The following is a 21,921-nucleotide window of genomic DNA, read 5'->3' as shown; positions in this document are numbered from 1 at the left end:
CTTCTCCATCTTTGACTGCAAGGAATATAATCAATCTGATTTCAGTGTTGACCATCTGGTGATATCCATGTGTAGGGTCTTCTCTTGTGTTGTTGGAAGAGGGTGTTTGTTATGACCAGTGCATTTTCTTGGCAAAATTCTATTAGTCTTTGCCCTGCTTCATTCCATATTCCAAGGCCAAATTTGCCTGTTATTCCAGGTGTTTCTTGACTTCCTACTTTTGCATTCCAGTCCCGTATAATGAAAAGGACATCTTTTTTGGGTGTAAGTTCTAAAAGGTCTCGTAGGTCTTCATAGAACCCTTCAACTTCAGCTTCTTCAGTGTTACTGGTTGGGGCATAGACTTGGATTACTGTGATATTGAATGGTTTGCCTTGGAAATGAACAGAGATCATTCTGTCGTTTTTGAGATTGCATCCAAGTACTGCATTTTGGACTCTTTTGTTGACCATGATGGCCACTCCATTTCTTCTGAGGGATTCCTGCCCGCAGTAGTAGATATAATGGTCATCTGAGTTAAATTCACCCATTCCAGTCCATTTCAGTTTGCTGATTCCTAGAATGTCGACATTCACTCTTGCCACCTCTTGTTTGACCACTTCCAATTTGCCTTGATTCATGGACCTGACATTCCAGGTTCCTATGCAATATTGCTCTTTACAGCATCGGACCTTGCTTCTATCACCAGTCACATCCACAGCTGGGTATTCTTTTTGCTTTGGCTCCATCCCTTCATTCTTTCTGGAGTTACTTCTCCACTGATCTCCAGTAGCATATTGGGCACCTACTGACCTGAGGAGTTCCTCTTTCAGTATCCTATCATTTTGCCTTTTCTTACTGTTCATGGGGTTCTCAAGGCAAGAATACTGAAGTGGTTTGGCATTCCCTTCTCCAGTGGACCACATTCTGTCAAATCTCTCCACCATGACCCGCCCGTCCTAGGTGGCCCCACGGGCATGGCTTAGTTTCATTGACTTAGACAAGGCTGTGGTCCTAGTGTGATTAGATTGACTAGTTTTCTGTGATTATGGTTTCAGTGTGTTTGCTCTCTGATGCCCTCTTGCAATACCTACCGTCTTACTTGGGTTTCTCTTACCTTGGGCGTGGGGTATCTTTTCACGGCTGCTCCAGCAAAGCACAGCCATTGCTCTATAGTTGCATTAATTTGCCAAGACTGCTATAACAAAGTATCACAAACTGAGTGACTCGAACAACAGAAGTTTATCATCACAGTTCTGGAGGCTGGGAGTCCAAATTCAAAGTTTCATCAGGGTTGGTACCTCCTGAGGGCTGTGAGGAAGAACCAGTTTATGCCTCTCCGCTTGTTTCTGGTGGTTTGCTTAACCTTGGTGGTTACCACACCTTGGCTGTAGGAGCATCACCCCATCCACTGTCTTCATCTTCACAAGTTAATCTCCTTGTGTGAGGGACTGTCTCCAAATATCCCATTTTTATAAGGACACCAGTCATTTTAGTTAAGGCCTACCCCAAAGACCTCATTTCAACTCGATGATCTCTATAAAAACCCTGTCTCCAAATAAAGGTACATCCTGAAGTACTGGGGCTTAAGACCCTAACACAGGAATTTTGAGGGAATGAAATTCAACTCATTACAGTAGTATTTGATTTTAAATGACTTTGGGAGGGAAAGGGACACCCAGATCTTCAGAGTGATTCTCTATTCCCTCTATCACATCTGAACGACTCCCCTTTCAAAGCTGTATTAGGCCGAGACTGTGTGTCCCTTTCTGTTACCATCTCTCACCAGCTTCGCTCATTTTGAGCTTCTTGACATTTTTTTCCTTAGTTTGTCCCCATTCCTAACTCTCTACACCCTAAATCTCAGCTTCTTCCCCAGCAATGCCTCTGGTCTCATGGCTAGCCATTACATAAGACATGGAAAGTGGTACTATTGCTTCCGCCTCTGGCTCACAGGCCTTCAATTACCAAATAAAAATAGGTTGGATCTCTGTGCAAATGAAACCATAGTCAGCCCCACAAATCATAGTGAGGCAGCAGCAACCCTCCTTCACAAGAAAACTCTCAAGTGCATAGAAGCTCTCCTGACTTCAGGCTATCCCCACACTTGCCCCCTACACATAAGATACAAACCAATTTTACAGTAAAAGATTATCAGAGAAAATATCCAAGTACTTTTTATTATGCCTGTACTGAAAGTTACTCTGAAGTGGCTTTGTGAGGGAGAACATTTTAATCTGTAAAAATATTGCATTTTATCCTAGAACTAGTAGAATAATCTTAAATTTTGATATGATAAAAAAAAATCATTAACTGAGAAGAAGAATAATCTGATGATTGAATAATCTGATCCAGTTATAGAGTGAGAAAGAAATAAAGTATACTATAAACTACACTTAAGCTAATCCATAATAGGAGTCCTTTGGATGCAAGATAAAATGTTGATATATCTAGGGAAGTTATAGGTCTTATGGATATGCTTTTATAAGTGAAATATAATGAAGTACTGAGAACCCTAATATCTATGGATGTTTATATCAACCAGTTCGATATCTTGCATTACATGCAATACTAATACAGCAGAAATGGTTGGCTCCCTCTCATTTCCATAGTGCTCTTTCAGTGTGGTACAATGCAAATGGCAATGTATTCTGCTTCCACTGAGCACATTTCTGTACAGTGAATCCAGGCAAAAATAACATCATTAAAGTAGTACTTTAAAGTTTATTTAATCCAACCCCCGGTCACACATGACCCGAATAATTCACTTGCCAAAAATGTCATCTAGTGTTTGATTTCCAGTGTCTGGTGATGAGGGTCACCATACCTTACCCCAAAACACCTTCCACTTTTACACAGTTGTGAAAATATCAATATAATATCTATTTTTTTACTCACTGAAGTACTCATTCAGCTGTTTACCAGTTCAACAAATATTTATTGAGATCCTGATATGAAACCACCAGACACTAGACAATGTGCTGTTATAATCTTTGTGGAAGACTTAGACGTTTATGAAGAGCTTTCCACAAACATCAAGCCATTTAATCCTCACTAAAACCCTGTAAATAAAGTCTGATTATAATTAATTCATGATTTACACTAGAGAAGAGAAAATTAAAGTTCAGTAGTTAAGTTACATCACCAGTGAAAGCAATGAGACTCAAACCCATATTGTAATTCTAAATGGTACTCTCTTTCAAATATGTAAGCTAACACAACAAATTCATCTCCCCTTCACATATCACCTAAAGATACCGCAGATTCCTGTTATGTTTTCTCTTTCCCCAGTAAACATCTCCAGGTCCTCCAACTTTTCTTCATAAAGTTTGGAGTTAAAACCTGGACATACCCAGCACCAAACATCACAGCCCAGATGAGACAGGACACGGCCAGAAAAGGGAGAGAACTATTACTCCCATTGAGACACATTTTAAACATTGTAGTTTATAATCAGATCAGTTTTGGTTAACCAGGGAATACAGTTGAACTTTTTTGAACTTGCAGCCAATATGCACTATCAGAAACTCATACCTTCATACCCCTTTCTCTGTCCCCTCCTAATTCTACCCTTTACATAGTTGAATTTTGAGATTTAATCACAAGACTTGAAAGCATATCGAACACCCACACTTGGCACAGTTACTGAGGCAGCATCCTTAGAGAGTGGAGGTCAAAAACACAGGGACTGGTAAAGTTCTTTGGCTTTTCATTTTACTTCACTTTTATATGTATTTTTAAATTTATTTTTCTATTTAATGGGCATACACTTCCAGATTCAAGCATTAATACTACTAGTAAATAATAAATATTCAGAGCTATGCAATATTTCACATAAACTGTTTAATTTCATTAGGACCCTGTGAAGCCACTGACAGATGAAGAAACTTGGGTTCCAAGAAATTAAATAAGTTTGCCCAAAAGTCACACACCAAGAACATGCTGGAGCTGGGATTCCAACCCAGATATATCTGACTTTGCCCCAGCAAGCTCTCTCTCTACCATAACCACTTTTTTGTTCTCAATAACCGAAAGCATCACTTTTTGTTTCTTTTTCTTATGACTTTTTAACTGCTAGAATGCTTTTCACACAGTAGACCACAAAATAGTGGACTGTTTTTTCTTTTCAATTAGGAGTTTTGCATCATTCTGGCTTTTAGCCTAGTATTAGGCTATTATTACAGGTCCATTTTTTTAAACACATTTCTGATTATGTGGCCTTTTTCTACCTCTTACATTTGTCACTAATCAAACTCATTCTTTTCCCCTAAAACTATTCATTGAATTTTATTCTTTACCTCATTAAGATACCATTATTGCCTCAAATGAGAAACTTCACACTCATTACTAATTCTGCCTGCCTTCTAACCCCAACATAGAATTTTTCATCAAGACTACACTTCTTATTTCACAAATGTCTCTTAAACTCTTGATGCAGGCCCGCATAGTATTTTTCATATCTTATTGCACTGGGCCCTAATTGATCCACCTGCTTCTAGTCTCCCTAGCTGCATTCCACCCCATACAATAGCACCACATTTATCTTTCCAACCATGTAGCTAAATATTTTTCAACTTTTTATAAGCTGACCCCAATCTATGTTTCCTGCTATGTATATCTCTACTCCCAGTCCCCTCATGCCCACATCTAGGCTATGTGACTCACCCCTATCAAATATCCCATATTCTTTCACAACTTCCTTTTATGAACGCCATTCCCTCTGTCTGGAATGAGTTTCTTGTCCTGACAAAGACCCATCTCCTATCACCTCCCATACTCCTCCACGTTTCCTTCAGATAGAATTCACTGTTCTGACATTTTTGCTAACAGAACATTTTTGTACATAATTCTTGGATAAACATTTATGCTTTGTTGCAGTCATTTTTTCATTAACTGTCCTATATGAATATGAGCTCCTCAAAAACAAGCATCCTGATATTTTTGCTTATTACCTTAGTAAAATATCAAATACATAGTGAAAGTGAAAAGTGAAGTCGCTCAGTTGTGTCCGACTCTTTGCGATTCCATGGACTGTAGTCTACCAGGCTTCTTTGTCCATGAGATTTTCCAGGCAAGAGTACTGGAGTGGGTTGCCATTTCCTTCTCCAGGGGATCTTCCTGACCCAAGGATAGAACCCAGGTCTCCTGCATTGCAGGCAGACGCTTTACCCTCTGAGCCACAGCAGCTTCCCAAATACATAGTAGATGTTCAATAAATATTTGCATGAAAGAACAAGAGTATTTCCTCTGAGATCTGAGCTGACCGGAAATTTTCCTGTCATAGTGAAGTGAAGTGAAGTTGCTCAGTCGTGCCCGACTCTTTGCAAGCCCGAGGACAGTAGCCTGCACCAAGCTCCTCCGTCCACAGGATTTTCAAGGCAAGAGTACTGGTGTGGGTTGCCATTTCCTTCTCCCAGGAATCTTCCCAACCCAGGGATCGAACCCAAGTCTCTCGCATATATACGAGACCAGGTCTCTCTCTTCCTGTCATATATACTGGTCTATTTAGTTACCGCCACATTTCTTCCTAATTGGTATTCTTTGTTTTTGTACTGTTAGAATTTCAGCTTTGATATCTCCTGTGCTTCTCAGGCTATCTTCTCTTTCACGGTTTCAAAATCATCTTTTTCCTGAACTTTTTGACTCCACACTAAGTCATGACATAGACTTTTGTGTATAAGAATTAAAAGTCCTCAGATACTAGTTGATAACAATTTCCTAACTCTTTGATGTGGATTTTGATTAATAACCATATGATAGATGAGAATCTGCCCTTGGACTGAATTCTTCAGTTCCCTTCAGTCATCTGGCATCCCAAATTCTCTACAAGCTCATTTGGGCTGATGTTCATATCTCAGTAATGCCATGTCAGCATTGGCACACAGATACACAAGAGAATGTTATCTGCCCATTTTGCAAATGGGAAAATTAGACCCAGAATGACCAAGGACACTATCTGATATAATTAAGCAAGTGGATCCTCTCCCAAAAAGAAGGTCTAATAAGGCCTCTGCTCCCAAAACTGGTTTGTTTCCTTCCTTATATGCCTACATATTTGTGTTTTATTCCCCTAAGGGCTTTATAGAAATTTCTATCATTTGCAATCTGTTCTTCTTAGTTATATAAATCTATTTTCTCTTAAACCAGCACTTTTCTTTCCTTGACTTAAAAAAAGAAAATAAAGAACCAGCTTTACTAAAAACATGTTTCAGCTCTCCTACACTTCAGTAAGTACAGAAGCTAAAATTGACTTACTTTACTGCATGTTGTGTCATTCACCTAATGGTATAATCTGAGAGAATAACTTCTGACTTGAAAACTGTAAAGGCACTTCTTAAGACTGGACAAACTTAAATCTGGTGTGAGTACAAGTCATGAAATTTTTTTATTTAGTGTGTCCTTGGAAATTTTCCGCTTCTCTGGTGGCTCAGATGATAAAGTGTCTGCCTGCAGTGAGAATGACTTGGGTTCAATCCTTGGGTCAGGAAGATCCCCTGGAGAAAGAGATGGCTATCCACTCAAGTACTTTTGCCTGGAAAATTCCAGGGACTGAGGAGTCTAGCTGGCTACAGTCCATGGGATTACAAAGAGTTGGACACAACTGAGCAACTTCACTTTCACTTGGCAATTATCTAGGCTAACCTTCTTCACTAAAGGCTAGCCCTTAATTGATCCACCTGCTGGATCCACCATTCTGAAAACTGAAGGTCAGAAAGGCCAAGTGACTTCTCTTGGGTAATTGAGGATTATAAACCAGGACAAGAGCAGAATTCAACACTTCTGAATCCTTATCCAGTCAGTGCCCTTTCTACTTTTGGCCGTTTCAAGCATGGAGACCACACCTTGTTATTACCATGCTTAAACTCAAATGGTAATAGAATGGTGGCATATGAAAGCAATTATTTAATCTGTGAAAGTTTCTCAGTCATCTCTGACTCTGTGCAACCCCATGGACTGTAGTCAGCCAGGCTCCTCTGTCCATGGAATTCTCCGGGCCAGAATGCTAGAGCTGTTCCCTTCTCCAGATGATCTTCCCAATCCAGGAATCAAACCCATGTCTCCAGCATTGCAGGTGGATTCTTTACTAACTGAGCTACCAGGGAAGCCCATAAATATTGGACTGAGTTGCCATGCCCTCCTCCAGGGAATCTTCCCAACCCAGGGATCAAACCCAGGTCTCCCACATTATAGGCAGATTCTTTACAGTCTGAGCCACCAGGGAAGCCCAAGAATACTGGAGTGGGTAGCCTATCCCTTCTCCAGAAGATTTTCCCAACCCAGGAATTGAACCAGGGTCTCCTGCATTGCACGCAGATTCTTTACCACCTGAGCTACCAGGGAAGTCCCTCATTCTTATTTAATTTGTAAAAGAAAAGAAAGCCTTCTGATGTATTTCATACCAGTCACCACTTTGAGTATGGAAAAATACATCGGTTTCTGAACACACTGATGTCTTCAGATCTATTATCAAAGAGTAAAATTACTGAAGGTCTACCATATCCTAGGTATTGGGAATAAGGAACACCATGGACCTAGTTGCCTGCCTTATGCAGCAAGCCAGACAGGAAGATGGATACTATATAAATCATTATAAACAGTTAAGAATTAAAATAGGCAAAGAGTGAATGGACTGCTGAGGGAATATGTTACTGAGAACCTCAACCTGATTTGAGTCATCAAGGAGTATGTCCTTGAGACACTGATATTGAACCTGAAATCTAGAGGATATGTAAGCGTTCCAATGAGAATATTCCATTGGAGGTCATAGCATTAGGAAAGTCAAGAGTGCATAGAATGCTGCATGGTTGTACTTAGAAAACTGAGAGATGTACCACAGAGCTAAGGCAAATGGAATTACAGGAGACAGAATTAGAGACACGAGTGTAGTGTAACCAGATCACCCAGAGACATGTAGCTCATGTTAAGGACTTGGGAATCCATTTCGGCATTTTAAGCAGGGCTAACTGTGATCAGATACACATTTTTAAAAGATCATTCCAATATTATTGGGATAATGGGTTGAAAGGATAGCATGTAGACAGACCAGGCAGGAGGCGAACACCTAGGCCAGGAGAAGCATGCATAGAATCTGTACCCTAGACCTCCCAGGGTAATTCAGTGGTACTCTGTATTCAAATAACATATCTTGTGTTTCTTCTTTGTCTTTTCTAATGAAAAGCAACCAGTTAATCAACACTGCTCTTAATAAACACAATTTTCAAAAAAGATAGCAGCCACCCAACAGATATTTTAAAACTATTATTTTTCTGTAGGACATGTTTTTTGTTGCATTGGGGTTGTAATTTTAATTGTATTGGGGCTAACTGCAATCATTATCATTGTAAAGAGCTTCAATTCAGATGATACATTTTCAGTGCAAATAACTTGAGTGAGCCACCAACTCGACTATCAAAGTAACAGTAAAGTGCCATCTATCGTGTTTGTTTTGATTATGCTCTATGTTAATTTTTTACCTATGATTTTGGTATAAGTTGGATAGTATACATGGATGGAATACATAAAATCATGCACTGACTTCATGACAAGATTAAAAAATATTCTGTCAAATCATTTTGAGGATTGCTGCAATAATCACATATTATAAATTACACAAACTTTTGGGAAAAATTTACCTGAAGTAATTTTAGGTTTTCAAAAATAATTGTTTTCACATAAATAAGCTATGTTATTTTCTTATGGAAACCAACGGATTGTATGCATCACCTTGTGTGATATAAGACCTAACTATAACATATAGATGAATGCGACTATGTATTATTCTCTTTTTGACAACCTGAATTATCTTTTGGGTATTACTCCGAATGATAAATCAAGTGATTTAAAAGTAGAGCTCAAAATTGGAAAATTGAACTTGTAAGTGCTTTTATCTTAAGTAGATGATATGTTCATGCACCTTGAAGAGTAAGTACTCTAGCTTTGAGCTAACTTTATGACAATAGGCTCTTCAGTGAGTGACTTTAGACTAATAGAATATGCAGGTCCTGGGAATCGGGGTTAAGTATGAATTGTTATTCATCATGAAAGCCCAACTCAGCATATATGTAAACTGTTTTACTCTGACAAACAGCACAATGCATTCAACTGTCATTGAATAATTTTAAGTTTGTTTGGAAGAAAGACTAATAATTTATTTTTAAGCACTATTTTTATATTTTATCTTATTTTTTTTCAACTTTTCCTTTTTATTTAAAAGAGAAATGGCTCCTGCTAAAACTATATGGAAAATTCATTTTTCTCCCAAGTGGCCTAAGTGAAGTGAAAGTCGCTTAGTTGTGTCCGACTCCCTGCTACCCCACTACTATACAGTCCATGGAATTCTCTAGGCCAAAATACTGGAGTGGGTACCTTTTCCCATCTGCAGGGGACCTTCCCAATCCAGGGATTGAACCCAGGTCTCCCGCGTTGCAGGCAGATTCTTTACCCGCTGAGCCATATGGGAAACCCAAGAATACTGGAGTGGGTAGCCTATTCCTTCTTCAGGAGATCTTCCTGACCCAGGAATTGAACCAGGGTATCTTGTGTTGCAGGCAGATTCTTTACTAACTGAGCTATCAGACAAGTGGCCTAAGGGGCATACTAATTAATGTAGAATCACTGGTTTTGAGGGGTGTAGATTTTGTTTCATTCTTCTTTTAGATAACTTTTACCAGTTATTTCTTTCTGAAATCCCTGGTTTCACTGACCATTAAAGACAGCAGGTAATGATACTCCCAAGTTCCATTCTCCAGCATATAGGACCTGGTGGTAAATTCCTGCATGTCTTCTTCATGTTCCTAAAGCAAAGGATGCTGAAATGGAAATCAAAAGGGGACTTTTATGTTTAATTGTATCTGTCACTGCCACTTCTGTTCCAATCTTGGGCCTGTATGTGCCGTGTACTTTTAAATTCCTCACCATTTTCCTGTATACACAAAACCTGGGGAAACAACAAACACTGTTGTATCTGTTTATTTCTTCCAGGTTGGACGAATTGAAGATTTTCTATACCAGTTGGAGGATAGTTTCTTAAAAACTAAAAAACTGAGAACTGCTCGAAGGCAAAAAACAAAAATGAAGCGGCTTCAAACTGCACAGCAAAGCTAGTCACTGGGGAGCAGGTGCCACCACAGAGAGACATCCCAGAGAAAGGGGCCGTGGCATCCCACCAGCCTGCCTGTGACAGCCTGTGTCAAAGGCCTAAAGCCACAAGGATGAGGTGGTGTTCCTCTTGGCAAAGATGTTCCACACTGCATTAATCTCAACTGGCAGCAATAAATGTTCTCAGCAAGTTTCACCTGACTCTTGTTCAAATTCATCTTAGTTAAATAGCTTATCAAATAACCATTGCTGCCTCTCTCACCTGTCTTGTCTTTTCAGCACTGACTAAAGTGCAGCTGCTGCTGCTGCTAAGTCACTTCAGTCGTGTTCGACTCTGTGTGACCCCATAGACAGCAGCCCACCAGGCTACTCCGTCCCTGGGATTCTCCAGGAAAGAATACTGGAGTGGGTTACCATTTCCTTCTCCAGTGCATGAAAGTGAAACGTGAAAGTGAAGTCGCTCAATCGTGCCCGACTCTTAGCGACTCCATGGACTGCAACCTACCAGGCTCCTTCATCCATAGGATTTTCCAGGCAAGAGTACTGGAGTGGGGTGCCATTGCCTTCTCCAAAGTGCAGCGGGTCTACCCAAGTACATTTTAGTATGTGTGCATATTCATTACCAATCAGTCACATACAGATATAAATGCAGAATTTAAGAATTACAAACTGATAATATACTTTATTGATTTTCATAGAGATTACCAACATAGTATGGCTGATATCAGTTATATCATTAAAATCTGTACTTTTTCCCTCTGGATCCTTCACATCCCCTTGGCCCTTAAATCACTCAACTCAAACACACATATTTGACAAAGTAATGAGTCAAGAATCATTACTGAAGACCTCAATTAACACCAGTAAGGAGGTGTGAGAATAGAGTAAAAAGGTGGAACCCAGATACAGAGTAAAATAAATAAGAAAACGTAAATTTTAAAAAGAATGGAGAAAATTAATAATATCTCAGAGTACATTAATGACATGAAAAGGGAAAAGGGTAATAAAATACTTACTGCTGAATTTTTCATTATATGGTGAGATTGTAAAGAAATCAATAATTCAGCCTTCAGTGTATTTTAGATTTGTATAGTCATAATTATGTGAGATATAAATATTTTGAAAGTTTGAAACAAATTATGACCTTGATTTCCCTGTAGACCATTTGCTTAATTCTTACCTTTAACAAAGAGTTTTTCTCTTTTCTCCCCCACTCCACCCAGAGATCATCACTGCCATCACATTCCCTCAGGTTAGATATTAATGGTAGTCAGTTAAAGATAGGGGTATTTATGAAACTCCTTTTGGTTTCTAGACCCAGACCAGCACAGCATCTCAGTTCTATTCTTGTAAGTAGCAGAAAATAATTTCTTTCCATGGGCACTTGAGTCTGTAGCCAGATGTGGGACCCTAAGACAAATGGCTCAGCCTTCCATTCAGCCACTTCTGCTGTTCTCTCTCTTGATCACTGTCTGTCCAGGAATTTCCTTTTATTAAAAAAATTATATATATACACACACACACACACACATACATACATATATACATAGGCTTCCCTGGTGGTTCAGTGGTAAAGAACCCACCTGACAATGCAGGAGATGCAGGAGACACGGGTTCAACCCCTGGGTCAGGAAGATACCCTGGAGAAGGAAATGGCAACCCACTCCAGTATTCCTGTCTGGGAAATTCCATGGACAGAGGAACCTGGTGGGTTACAATCCATGGGGTCACAAAAGAGTCGGACACAACTTAGCGACTAAACAACAAAACAATACACACACACACACACACACACATTTTTACAACATCTCTAGGAGATAAAGTTTGCTGAGCTTTGAATTTTAACTTCAGTGTTAGGATTTTATTCTCCCAAAGAATGTCTATATTCTCTAACATTTTTTTGTTTTGTTTTGTTTTTCATCGTCTCAGAATCTTAGCATTGGCTATTCTGAAAGACCTATTGATAGTCTCATTCTGTAGGTGTTCAATTGCTTTATTTTTGTTCTTCAAAAATTAGTGTCCTGTCATTCCACAGTGCTGAAAGATTATATTTGAAAGTAATACAGTTACAATTATTAGATTATGATTTCACTCTGTGACCATTTCCCCCAAATCCAATACTAAATATATATTGGTTGTTTTTGGCTTGGACTTGAGTAGGGAAACAAAGGCAATTCTAGTTGGTCTTAGAAAGGATGATTTAAAATGGAAATCAAAAAAGTTCTAAAGAAAAATTTTTTGAGAAAAAAATTAATCAACATTCATGGCTCTTCAAAAGGGTATCAAATGTTTAGGATTTATGATACATATAATAGCAAAGTCCACAGGAATGAATTTTGCTCCTGGTTTCAATATTAATGTCAAGAGCCTTCAATAGCAATAATGTAGTATAATTCACAACACTTGGCCTCCCATTCCTTGTTTTCGTCTGCAGATGAAGGATTTGTAAAGCAGTATGGTATTAGTTTAAAAATTAATACCAGAGAAAGCAAAATTTACAAAGTACTTTCAGAATGCTTATTTTATACCAACTTCATAAGAATTTCATTGTGTATCCATTTTCTCCTTTCATAATTGAGGAAACCAATCCAAAGAGGTTAATGCTTGCTTGATTCCAAAGATCTGTTTTGTCCCACACTTGCTATTTGAAATGCGGTCCATTGACTAGCAGCACCAGCATCACCAGGGAATTCATGAGGAATGCAGAATTTTAAGCTCATCCCCAAATCTACTGTGTTAAAATCTGCATTTTAACAAGCTCTCTGAGTACTTTACATATGCCCAATAAAGTTTGAGATTTGCTCTTTTACCATATTAGAAAATATTTTCCTGTCAGTTCAAAGTTAACACAGAACGTGATGATGCAGCTACTCTTAGATTTTGGCCCTCAAATATTTCCTAATATAATCATTTCTGCAAAGGATTATATACCACAAGAACCAAAAAGTTAACAATTCAGTAATAAGAGGATATGTGTTCTTTCTCTACCATTTTACTCTAAGATTTTATCCTGTAACATTTCAAAAACATAAAGTGAAACAAAAGAAACATATAATGGCTGAAAAGAAGTGGTATACACTTCATGATACACTCCATGCTCTAAATACATCAATGGTTTCCTGTGTCTTCTCCTATCATTTCTCCTGTGTCCCCCCAACATTTGCTGACATGCATCTAGATGAGAAGCAGAACTCTGCTGATCTCTAGAGCTAGGGGCAACTTATCTTTCAAAATACCTCAACAGATTCTTCCCAGCTTGTCTACATTAGGGTGATTAATTCTGTACATAGGATGTATTGGGGAGACTGCCACTGCATATTCTTCTATAAGAAATAGTTCAGAAGTCCCACTGCCAAAAGGAAAAACCCCAAAGAAGGCCATCTATGATCACATGAAAATCCTCTGTATTCTGACCTTCATATTCCTTAATGTCAAGTACTTGATCCTTCTCAACCATCCCTTCATCATCCTTCAGGGCATTTTGGTGTTGTTTGTATGTGTAGGGTTCAGAATATATAACCCTGAAATATGCTACACTGGCGTGTTTATTATTTTGAATTAAAGGTACTCAAGAAACTGCCAAATGCAAGAAGAACATTCTGAACTTCCTTTGTTCTCCCAAAAGTAAAAAATAAATTTCCCATATATGAAAGATACCCTCTCTGTACCAGGAGGTGAAAGACATCCTAAGACATCTTTATCTCCAGAGTCAGAAATCAGGTCCAAGAAGGCAGTATTAAACAAACCTTGTTACTTCACCATTTACAAACCCCAGCCCAAATCCTTCTGTCTTGTCAATTCTAAAGAAATTTATCATTTCTTTGCTTAAAAGGTATAAAAGCTTCCTGCTTTGGTCACTTCTTTGAGTCTCATATCTTTGTGAGGCTCCAGCATGCACAGATGTAAGTTAAATTTGTTTTTCTCCTGCTAACCTTTTTATTACAGGTGGATCTGAGTCAATAATGTAGAAGAGAAGAAGGAGGTTATTTTTCCTCCCTTATAGATGTTTTCCTCAGCTTTTCTGTTCAAACTTTTCAAACCTAGGGAAAGTGGTGAGAATAGTAGAGTATATACTCAGCCATGAAAAGGAACAAAATTGTGCCATTTGCAGAGACATGGATGGACTTTAAGGTTGTCATACAGAATGAAGTAAGTCAGAAAGGAAAACAAACATCATATAATATTGTTTATATGTGGCATCTAGAAAAATGGTACAGATGAAAGCAGAAATAAGAGTCACAGATGTAGGGAACAAACTTATAGCTACCAAGCTGGGGAGAGGTGAGATGAATTGCCAGATTGGACTTTATACCATGTAGAAAACAGATAACTAATGAGAACCTATTGTATAGCACAGGGAACTCTACTCAATGATCTGTGGTGACCTAAATAGGAAGGAAATCCAAGAAAGAGTGGATTTATGTATACATATAACTGATTCACTTTGCTGCACAGCAGAAATCAACACAACATTGTAAAGCAACTATACACCAATAAAACATTTAACAAGAATAGTACAATATAACATATACCCTTCACATAGATTTCCCCAATTACTAACATTTTGCTTCAGTGTGCATTCTCTGCGTTCTTCTCTCCCTCCTTCCCTTCAAGTAAAATACATTCCACAGAAAAACAAAATTGTTTCTTTTAATAGAATTACCTTATTGTGAATACACTATGCTAATTCCCCCATGTGCAGATCTACACTTGTTCTTTGCATCAAATTAATGAAGTTGGCAGAGCTACTTATAAAGTGCTGGGGGAAGGGTGATGGAAGTGGCACACGCCACTCAGTCCCTGTCCTCCTCCTCACTGCCAGTCTTTCTGGAGCCTTGCTTTGATGACCACGACAGCATGAAGCATGAGCAGGGTTCTTGAAGAAGGAAAAGTAAGTCATAAATGCTGTTTGTTACTTGCTAACAAAGTGTTAGTCGCTCAGTCATGTCAGCCTCTTTGAGAACCCATGGACTGTAGCCCACCAGGCTCCTCTGTCCCTGGGGATTCTCCAGGCAAGAATACTGGAGTGGGTTGCCATTTCCTTCTCCAGGGGATCTTCCCAACCCAGGGATCAAACCTGGGTTTCCTGCATTACAGGCAGATTCTGTACTATCTGAGCCACCAAAGAAACCCAAGGTACAGCCTCAGAACTGATAATTCATACTTTTTCATATCCTCAAGAGTGGTCAATCTTTACTCGTTGAAATCAGATGTTGCAGTTTTTGAAAACAGCCAGATGTTACTAAGAACCCAAATTGGTGACTACAGAAAACCTTCAGCTGTAATGTTACTCTGTGTCCCTGCGCATCTCTGAGGTAATGACAAGCACAAAGCAACCACACTGAAATAAGGAGAGGTTTCCATGAACTCCTCTGAAGAGAACCATGTGTACCTTGGTATCTACATGCTAGTATGTCTGTCTGTTTCTATATGCTTCTGATGGAACAGAAAATTGGGTAAACTTTAAAACCTCTTTTAGAAAGCGATTTGCCAGTGTGTATCATGAACCCTAAAGATATTTATACCCTTTGCTCCAGTAATTGCACTTTTAGAAAACTATACTAGAGTTTAGTTAGAATAAACTTTTATCTTATACAGGTTATAAGAGAAAAGTAGAAAGGTATTCATCATAGGGCTTTTTTTTATGGAAAAATAAAATGAACTCAACTGAAATTTTAGATTATAGAATAAATGATTGATGACAGTTTATCTAACGCATAGCCTAATAATAGATAAAAATTTCATAATATTAAAAGAAAAAAGATGTAAAACTATATAAGCACAATTATAACTAGGTTATACAATATATACATATAAAAGACAGGCAGGAAATACAAGAAGATTTAACAATGGTTATCTTTAGTGAAGACAGTTAGGGGTGATTTTATTACCTTTTCCTTAATATTATACAGTAAGTATATGTTCCTTGATGATAAGGGAAAAATCCAAAATATTATTATTTTGTATCATTCTGCAAAGAAAGGCCAATTGATATCAGCTTTTCTTTGCCTGTTCACTATAAAAAAATTATATATTCTGAAACTTGCATCACAGATAATTGCTGTTTCAGAGACAGAGGTCAGTAGAAACACTTTATTTGTAGAATTCTTTGTGGCATAAAAATTTTTACGACTCCCTCCAAGCATTCCTGAGACACACAGTTCAGAAGGTCACAGAAGTAACTATTACCCAGAGTACCAATTATGGTGTTTTACCAGCCTTTAAAGATAAACTGATACCACCTGTGAGTTGTCCCTGTCTTCCTCGCTTGTCCTTTTCTCATAACTTTCTTCTCTGATTGTTTTGTTTCATTCTTTCCCTGTACTCACAGGATATCATCTTATAAAATATGAGGTGATCACAGACCAAAGTCCTTTAAATCAAAATGTATTGAAAGCTGAGAGACCACTGGCAGAGCAAAGCTTTGATTTACAGTGGCTTGATTCACTGAGATGGGGTGATAGAGTCCAAGTTCAATCAGATATTTCACAAAGTTGCCTGATCTACTCAGCAGTTCCTGGGCTCTCGGGACACGGATACAAAGGACTACTGTGCAGCCTTGACAAGCAGTAGATTGTCAAGATGTAATAGAATGTAATGACACACCTGGGGCAAGCACCTATTTTTGACAAGTTATCAAAGGGAGGGAAAAATCAGAAAACAGACCCAAAGAACGGTCCCAAAGTTATAAATGTAAGCATAGCCTGCACGTGCCTCAATGAAAAGAAGCCAGAAACACTAAGATTGCATGAAATAGGAGATTAAAATTACTCTCCATGTACATTATTTAATAAATGGTATGGAAACTTGAAAATTAAATATTGGATATGCTCTTTTGTTGCAATCTTCTATCGATTCAAGGCATTGTACAGAACTAATACACATTAACAGTTGAGACTTTAACCTTTTTCTTAAAAGTGTTTAGGGAAATGGAAAGGCAAACATTCATTGAGAAATGGGAAGACTAAACCCTTGACAATGATAACAAGACAGTCTTTCTCTAGGTCTTGTTCATTAGCTTTACAGATATGAATAGATGTATCAGGTTATTTCTTAAAACCAGAAGAGGAAATTGGTGTAGGACAGCTGCTAAATGTAAAGCCATTCTGAAGGAGATCAGCCCTGGGATTTCTTTGGAGGGAATGATGCTGAAGCTGAAACTCCAGTACTTTGGCCACCTCATGCGACGAAGTGACTCATTGGAAAAGACTCTGATGCTGGGAGGGATTGGGGGCAAGAGGAGAAGGGGACGACAGAGGATGAGATGGCTGGATGGTATCACTGACTCGATGGACGTGAGTCTGAGTGAACTCCCGGAGTTGGTGATGTACAGGGAGGCCTGGCGTGGTGCGATTCATGGGGTTGCGAAGAGTCGGGCACGACTGAGCGACTGAACTGAACTGAACTGAAGAAGAGTACCTCTCACAGGTACTACTCGGTTGAAGTTAACTGCCAATGGCGGTAATCATGATACAGAATGCAAAATGGGCTTTGACTTTGAAAAACTGGGTTTCAGTCCTAGCTGTGTTACAATGAGGGATAATAATTTTTTCCCTACCTAATGAGTTTTCAGTAAGGAGCAAATAAGACAATGAAATATGAACTGAGTTTTAAACACTGAAGCATTAATGCCTTTATTGGCAACTCATGGTAAGCTAAGCATTGCCCTCTTTAGTCCTCACTACAATGCTGAAAGAGGAAATGTTATTATGCCCTTTTACAGATAAGTAACCTGAGGACCAGGAGATGAAGTAATTCCTCAGAGCTAGAAAGTGGGAAAGCTCAAGGTCAAACCCAGACAGCTATACTCCAGAGGGGGGAATTGATACATAGGGCACCTCATTTTATTGTACTTCACTTTATTGCACTTTATAGATTCTGTTTTTCAATAATTGAAGGTGTGTGGCAACCTTGTATTGAGCAAGTCTATCAGCACCATTTTTCCAAAGCATTTGCACACTTTGTTTCTCCGTGTCACATTTCAGTAATTCAAAATATTTCATACTTTCTCAACATTGTGTGGAGAAGGCAATGCAACCCACTCCAGTACTCTTGTCTGGGAAATCCCATGGACGGAGGAGCCTGGTGGGCTACAGTCCATGTGGTCTTGAAGAGTCAGACAGGACTGAGCAACTTCACTTTCACTTTTCACTTTCATGTACTGGAGAACGAAATGGTAACTCACTCCAGTGTTCTTGCCTGGAGAATCTCAGAGACAGTGGAGCCTGGTGGGCTGCCGTCTATGGAGTCGCACAGAGTCGGACATGACTGTAGTGACTTAGCAGCAGCAGCAGGAGCAACATTGTGATATTTTTATGGTGGTCTGTGATTGGTGAGTGACTTTTATGTGACTATTGCAAAAAGATTATGACTCACTGAAGGTTCAAATGATGGTTAGCATTTTTTAGCAAAAAGTATTTTTTCAATTAAGGTATTTTGTTTATATAATGCTATTACAGACTGCAGTATAAAGGTAACTTTTATATGCACTGGAAAAGCAAAAAATTTGTGTAACTCACTTTATTGCAATACTCACTTTACTGCAGTGGTCCAGAATTGAACCCATGGTATCTATGAAGTGTGTTTGTATCACTTCTCTGCTTTATTCTTATATTTGTTTTTAAAGACTTGGTATTCCCTAGTAATATTTGCATTGTGCACACCTGCGATTGCCCCAAAGTGACCCCAGGAGCTCCGCTGTGTCCAAAACAGTAGCGCTGGTCACAAAGGACTGTCAAGCCCTGGAATGTGCCCAATGCAACCAAATAACTAATTTTAATTTAAACTTTTTGAAGTTAAGTTTAAAAATGGACACAATCTGAATTTTGGAAAACTTGGAAATATATTTGGAACAACTGAGGTATGCAAATCTACTTTTTAACTGTAAATTTTATGAAAACTAAACACTGATCAAGTATGTCCAAAGAAAATTTAGCATCTGAATTGAGAGATTCTATAAGTGTGAAATACACACCTGATTTCAAAGAGCTGTTATTAAAGAATGTAAAATGTCTCAATAATAAATGTTCCATTAATTACATGTTCAGTTCAGTTCAGTCGCTCAGTCGTGTCCAACTCTTTGCAACCCCATGAATCGCAGCACGCCAGGCCTCCCTGTCCATCACCAACTTCCGGAGTTCACTCAGACTCACGTCCATCGAGTCAGTGATGCCATCCAGCCATCTCATCCTCTGTTATCCCCTTCTCCTCCTGCCCCTAATCCCTCCCAGCATCAGCGTCTTTTCCAATGAGTCACCTCTTCGCATGAGGTGGCCAAAATACTGGAGTTTCAGCTTCAGCATCATTCCCTCCAAAGAAATCCCCGGGCTGATCTCCTTCAGAATGGACTAGTTGGATCTCCTTGCAGTCCAAGGGACTCTCAAGAGTCTTCTCCAAACCACAGTTCAAAAGCATCAATTACATGTTGACCTGATAATATTTTGGGAAAGTGATTCAAAGAAAATATATTATTAAAAATTCATTTCACCTGTGTCTTTTTTTTTTTTGTACTGTAGCTACTAAGACCCTCAAAGTTGCATATATGGCTCACATCATATTTCTATTGAGCACCAGTGGCCTGAACAATACATCAGCTGGAATGGGGAGTTCTCCCCTCTTCCTAGCATGAGAGGATAAAGATGATCTTGACCTTCCTGGGTACAGACTTACCCAGGTTGTAAGTTACCAGTCCCAAGGTTCCCAGAAGCAGACCAAATGGCTTTCCCAGACAACTGGCCAGGAAAGCCCTGGAGTCAATAAGTTTGTTCCCCTCTGAGAATCAATAAGGAGACAGGTCCTGCTTTTGGAATGAACAACCCCACTGTGTCCAGCACAATGTCCTGCACCCCAGAACCCCTTTCTGTGCACATTATATATACCACATCTTGTGGAACCTTGCTCTCAGTTTCCCCAAGCCTTTCTAACTCAGAGGTGTACAGTTTGCCTTGGCTCCTGACAAATGGTAACCACAAAGGGACCCACCTTGCCCAACAGGGACTCCTGGGATCCTAGGAAAAGACTGAATTCCCTGCTAACAGGAAAGTAGATAATCAAACAGCAGGGAAATTTGTGATCTTATTGTAAATGTGACACATGTGGACTTATCACAGGAGAAGCCAAGGACATACTGGTTACATTTGTAACCAGTGTTAGTCCCCTGAGTCACATTATCCCATAAAAACAAGTGACAGCAAAGAGAAATTTCTGTACTAAGACATAATATGCATTTAACCCAGAAGAAAGCTAAAACACAACACAATTTCTATACTCTAGGGACAACAGAATCCCTATCCACTAGCAAGTATGACAGAGGGCTGCCTAATGATAAGAAAGTCTACCTCGGTTTAAATGCTAATTACACACCTACAGACAGCATCTGACTATATGCCAGGAAGTGGGGTAGACAGTAGGATGTTGGTCGTTCAGTTGTGACCAACTCTTTGTGATTCCATGGACTGTAGCCCACCAGGCTGTTCTGTCCATAGAATTCTCCAGGCAAGAATGCTGGAGTGGGGTACCATTCCCTTCTCCAGGGGATCTTCCCCACCCAAGGATCAACCTGGGTCTGCTACATTGCAAGAAGATTCTTTACCATCTAAGCCACCAGGGAAGTAGGACAGTAACATGAAATAATATAAAAAGCATTGGCTTTCTCATTATGAGATCTGGGTCTCAGTTTCTAATCTATGGAACAATGATAACAGTCCTTTTATGGATATAAGTAAGTGAAAGTCGCTGAGTCATGTCTGACTCTTTGCAACCTCATAGACTATACAGTTCATGGAATTCTCCAGGCCAGAATACTGGAGTGGGTAGCTATTCCCTTCTCCAGGGGATCTTCCCAATCCAGGGATTGAACCTAGGTCTCCAGCATTGCAGGCGGATTCTTTACCAGCTGAGCCACCAGGAAACCCCCTATACGGGTACAAGAGCCTTAAACTGAGCATGTATTTTAATTGCCAGGACACTGTGTAACATACAGTAAGGACTCTAAGTCTTAGTGTCCTGCCTCTGAGAGATAAAGGAGTAAAAAACAGGCCCTGTCCTGAAAGAGTTGAAACTCTAGCCAGATGGGGTAGCAGACCAGCACAGCAATTATCCTAAGGCTCCCACAGTTACACCTGTTATAGCCCAGAGCACCTTCACAGGGGCAGGAAGGAAGGAGGGACTACTACTGCCTGTGCCTGTGAATCCAGGACAACCAGAAAGTAGATGTTCAGAGGCAACAGGAGGCAGGAATGCGACACAGACGTTGGATGAAACTGAACTGATACTGAGAGAGTCAATTCCTAGGCAGGTTGATAAGAAGTCCAGGAATCCCCAAGGAGAGAGGGGTCTGGGGTTCTCAAGGAGGAGACAGAGGTCTGGAATTCTCAAGGAGGAGGAAAGGACAAACTCTTTTTTTCCTCTACATTCCTTAGGATTATATAACAATAATGTATCCTGCTTGAGAACAGTTTCTGGAAAATACCTTCTGCCTAATCCCGTTATCTTAAAATGTAAATTATGGGAGTGAGTCTAGTAAGATATTTACAACCTCCAGACATTCTTCTGATTAATAACTAATTCAGTTCAGTTCAGTTCAGTTCAGTCACTCAGTCATGTCCGACTCTTTGTGACCCCATGAATCGTAGCACGCCAGGCCTACCTGTCCATCACCAACTCCCAGAGTACACTCAGACGCACGTCCATCGAGTCAGTGATGCCATCCAGCCATCTCATTCTCTGTCATCCCCTTCTCCTCCTGCCCCCAATCCCTCCCAGCATCAGAGTCTTTTCCAATGAGTCACCTCTTCGCATGAGGTGGCCAAAGTACTGGAGTTTCAGCTTCAGCATCATTCCCTC

At 39.5% G+C, this 21,921-nt stretch overlaps 1 protein-coding gene across 1 annotated transcript in view; it reads left to right on the top strand.

Moving 5' to 3' along the window:
- SPATA16 (spermatogenesis associated 16) overlaps positions 1–10,268 on the top strand; it is a 112,714-nt gene extending 102,446 nt beyond the window's left edge. Inside the window, exon 8 of the mRNA XM_010835281.1 lies at positions 9,961–10,268. Within this exon, the coding sequence (XP_010833583.1) occupies positions 9,961–10,083 (123 nt within the window). The 3' untranslated portion in view covers positions 10,084–10,268. The remainder of the gene's footprint in view (positions 1–9,960) is intronic.
- Positions 10,269–21,921: the final 11,653 nt, after the last annotated feature.

The sequence above is a fragment of the Bison bison genome, unplaced genomic scaffold (assembly GCF_000754665.1).
Source record: "Bison bison bison isolate TAMUID 2011002044 unplaced genomic scaffold, Bison_UMD1.0 scf7180017864040, whole genome shotgun sequence".
NCBI lineage: Eukaryota > Metazoa > Chordata > Mammalia > Artiodactyla > Bovidae > Bison > Bison bison.
This window is presented reverse-complemented; position numbering and strand designations above follow the sequence as displayed.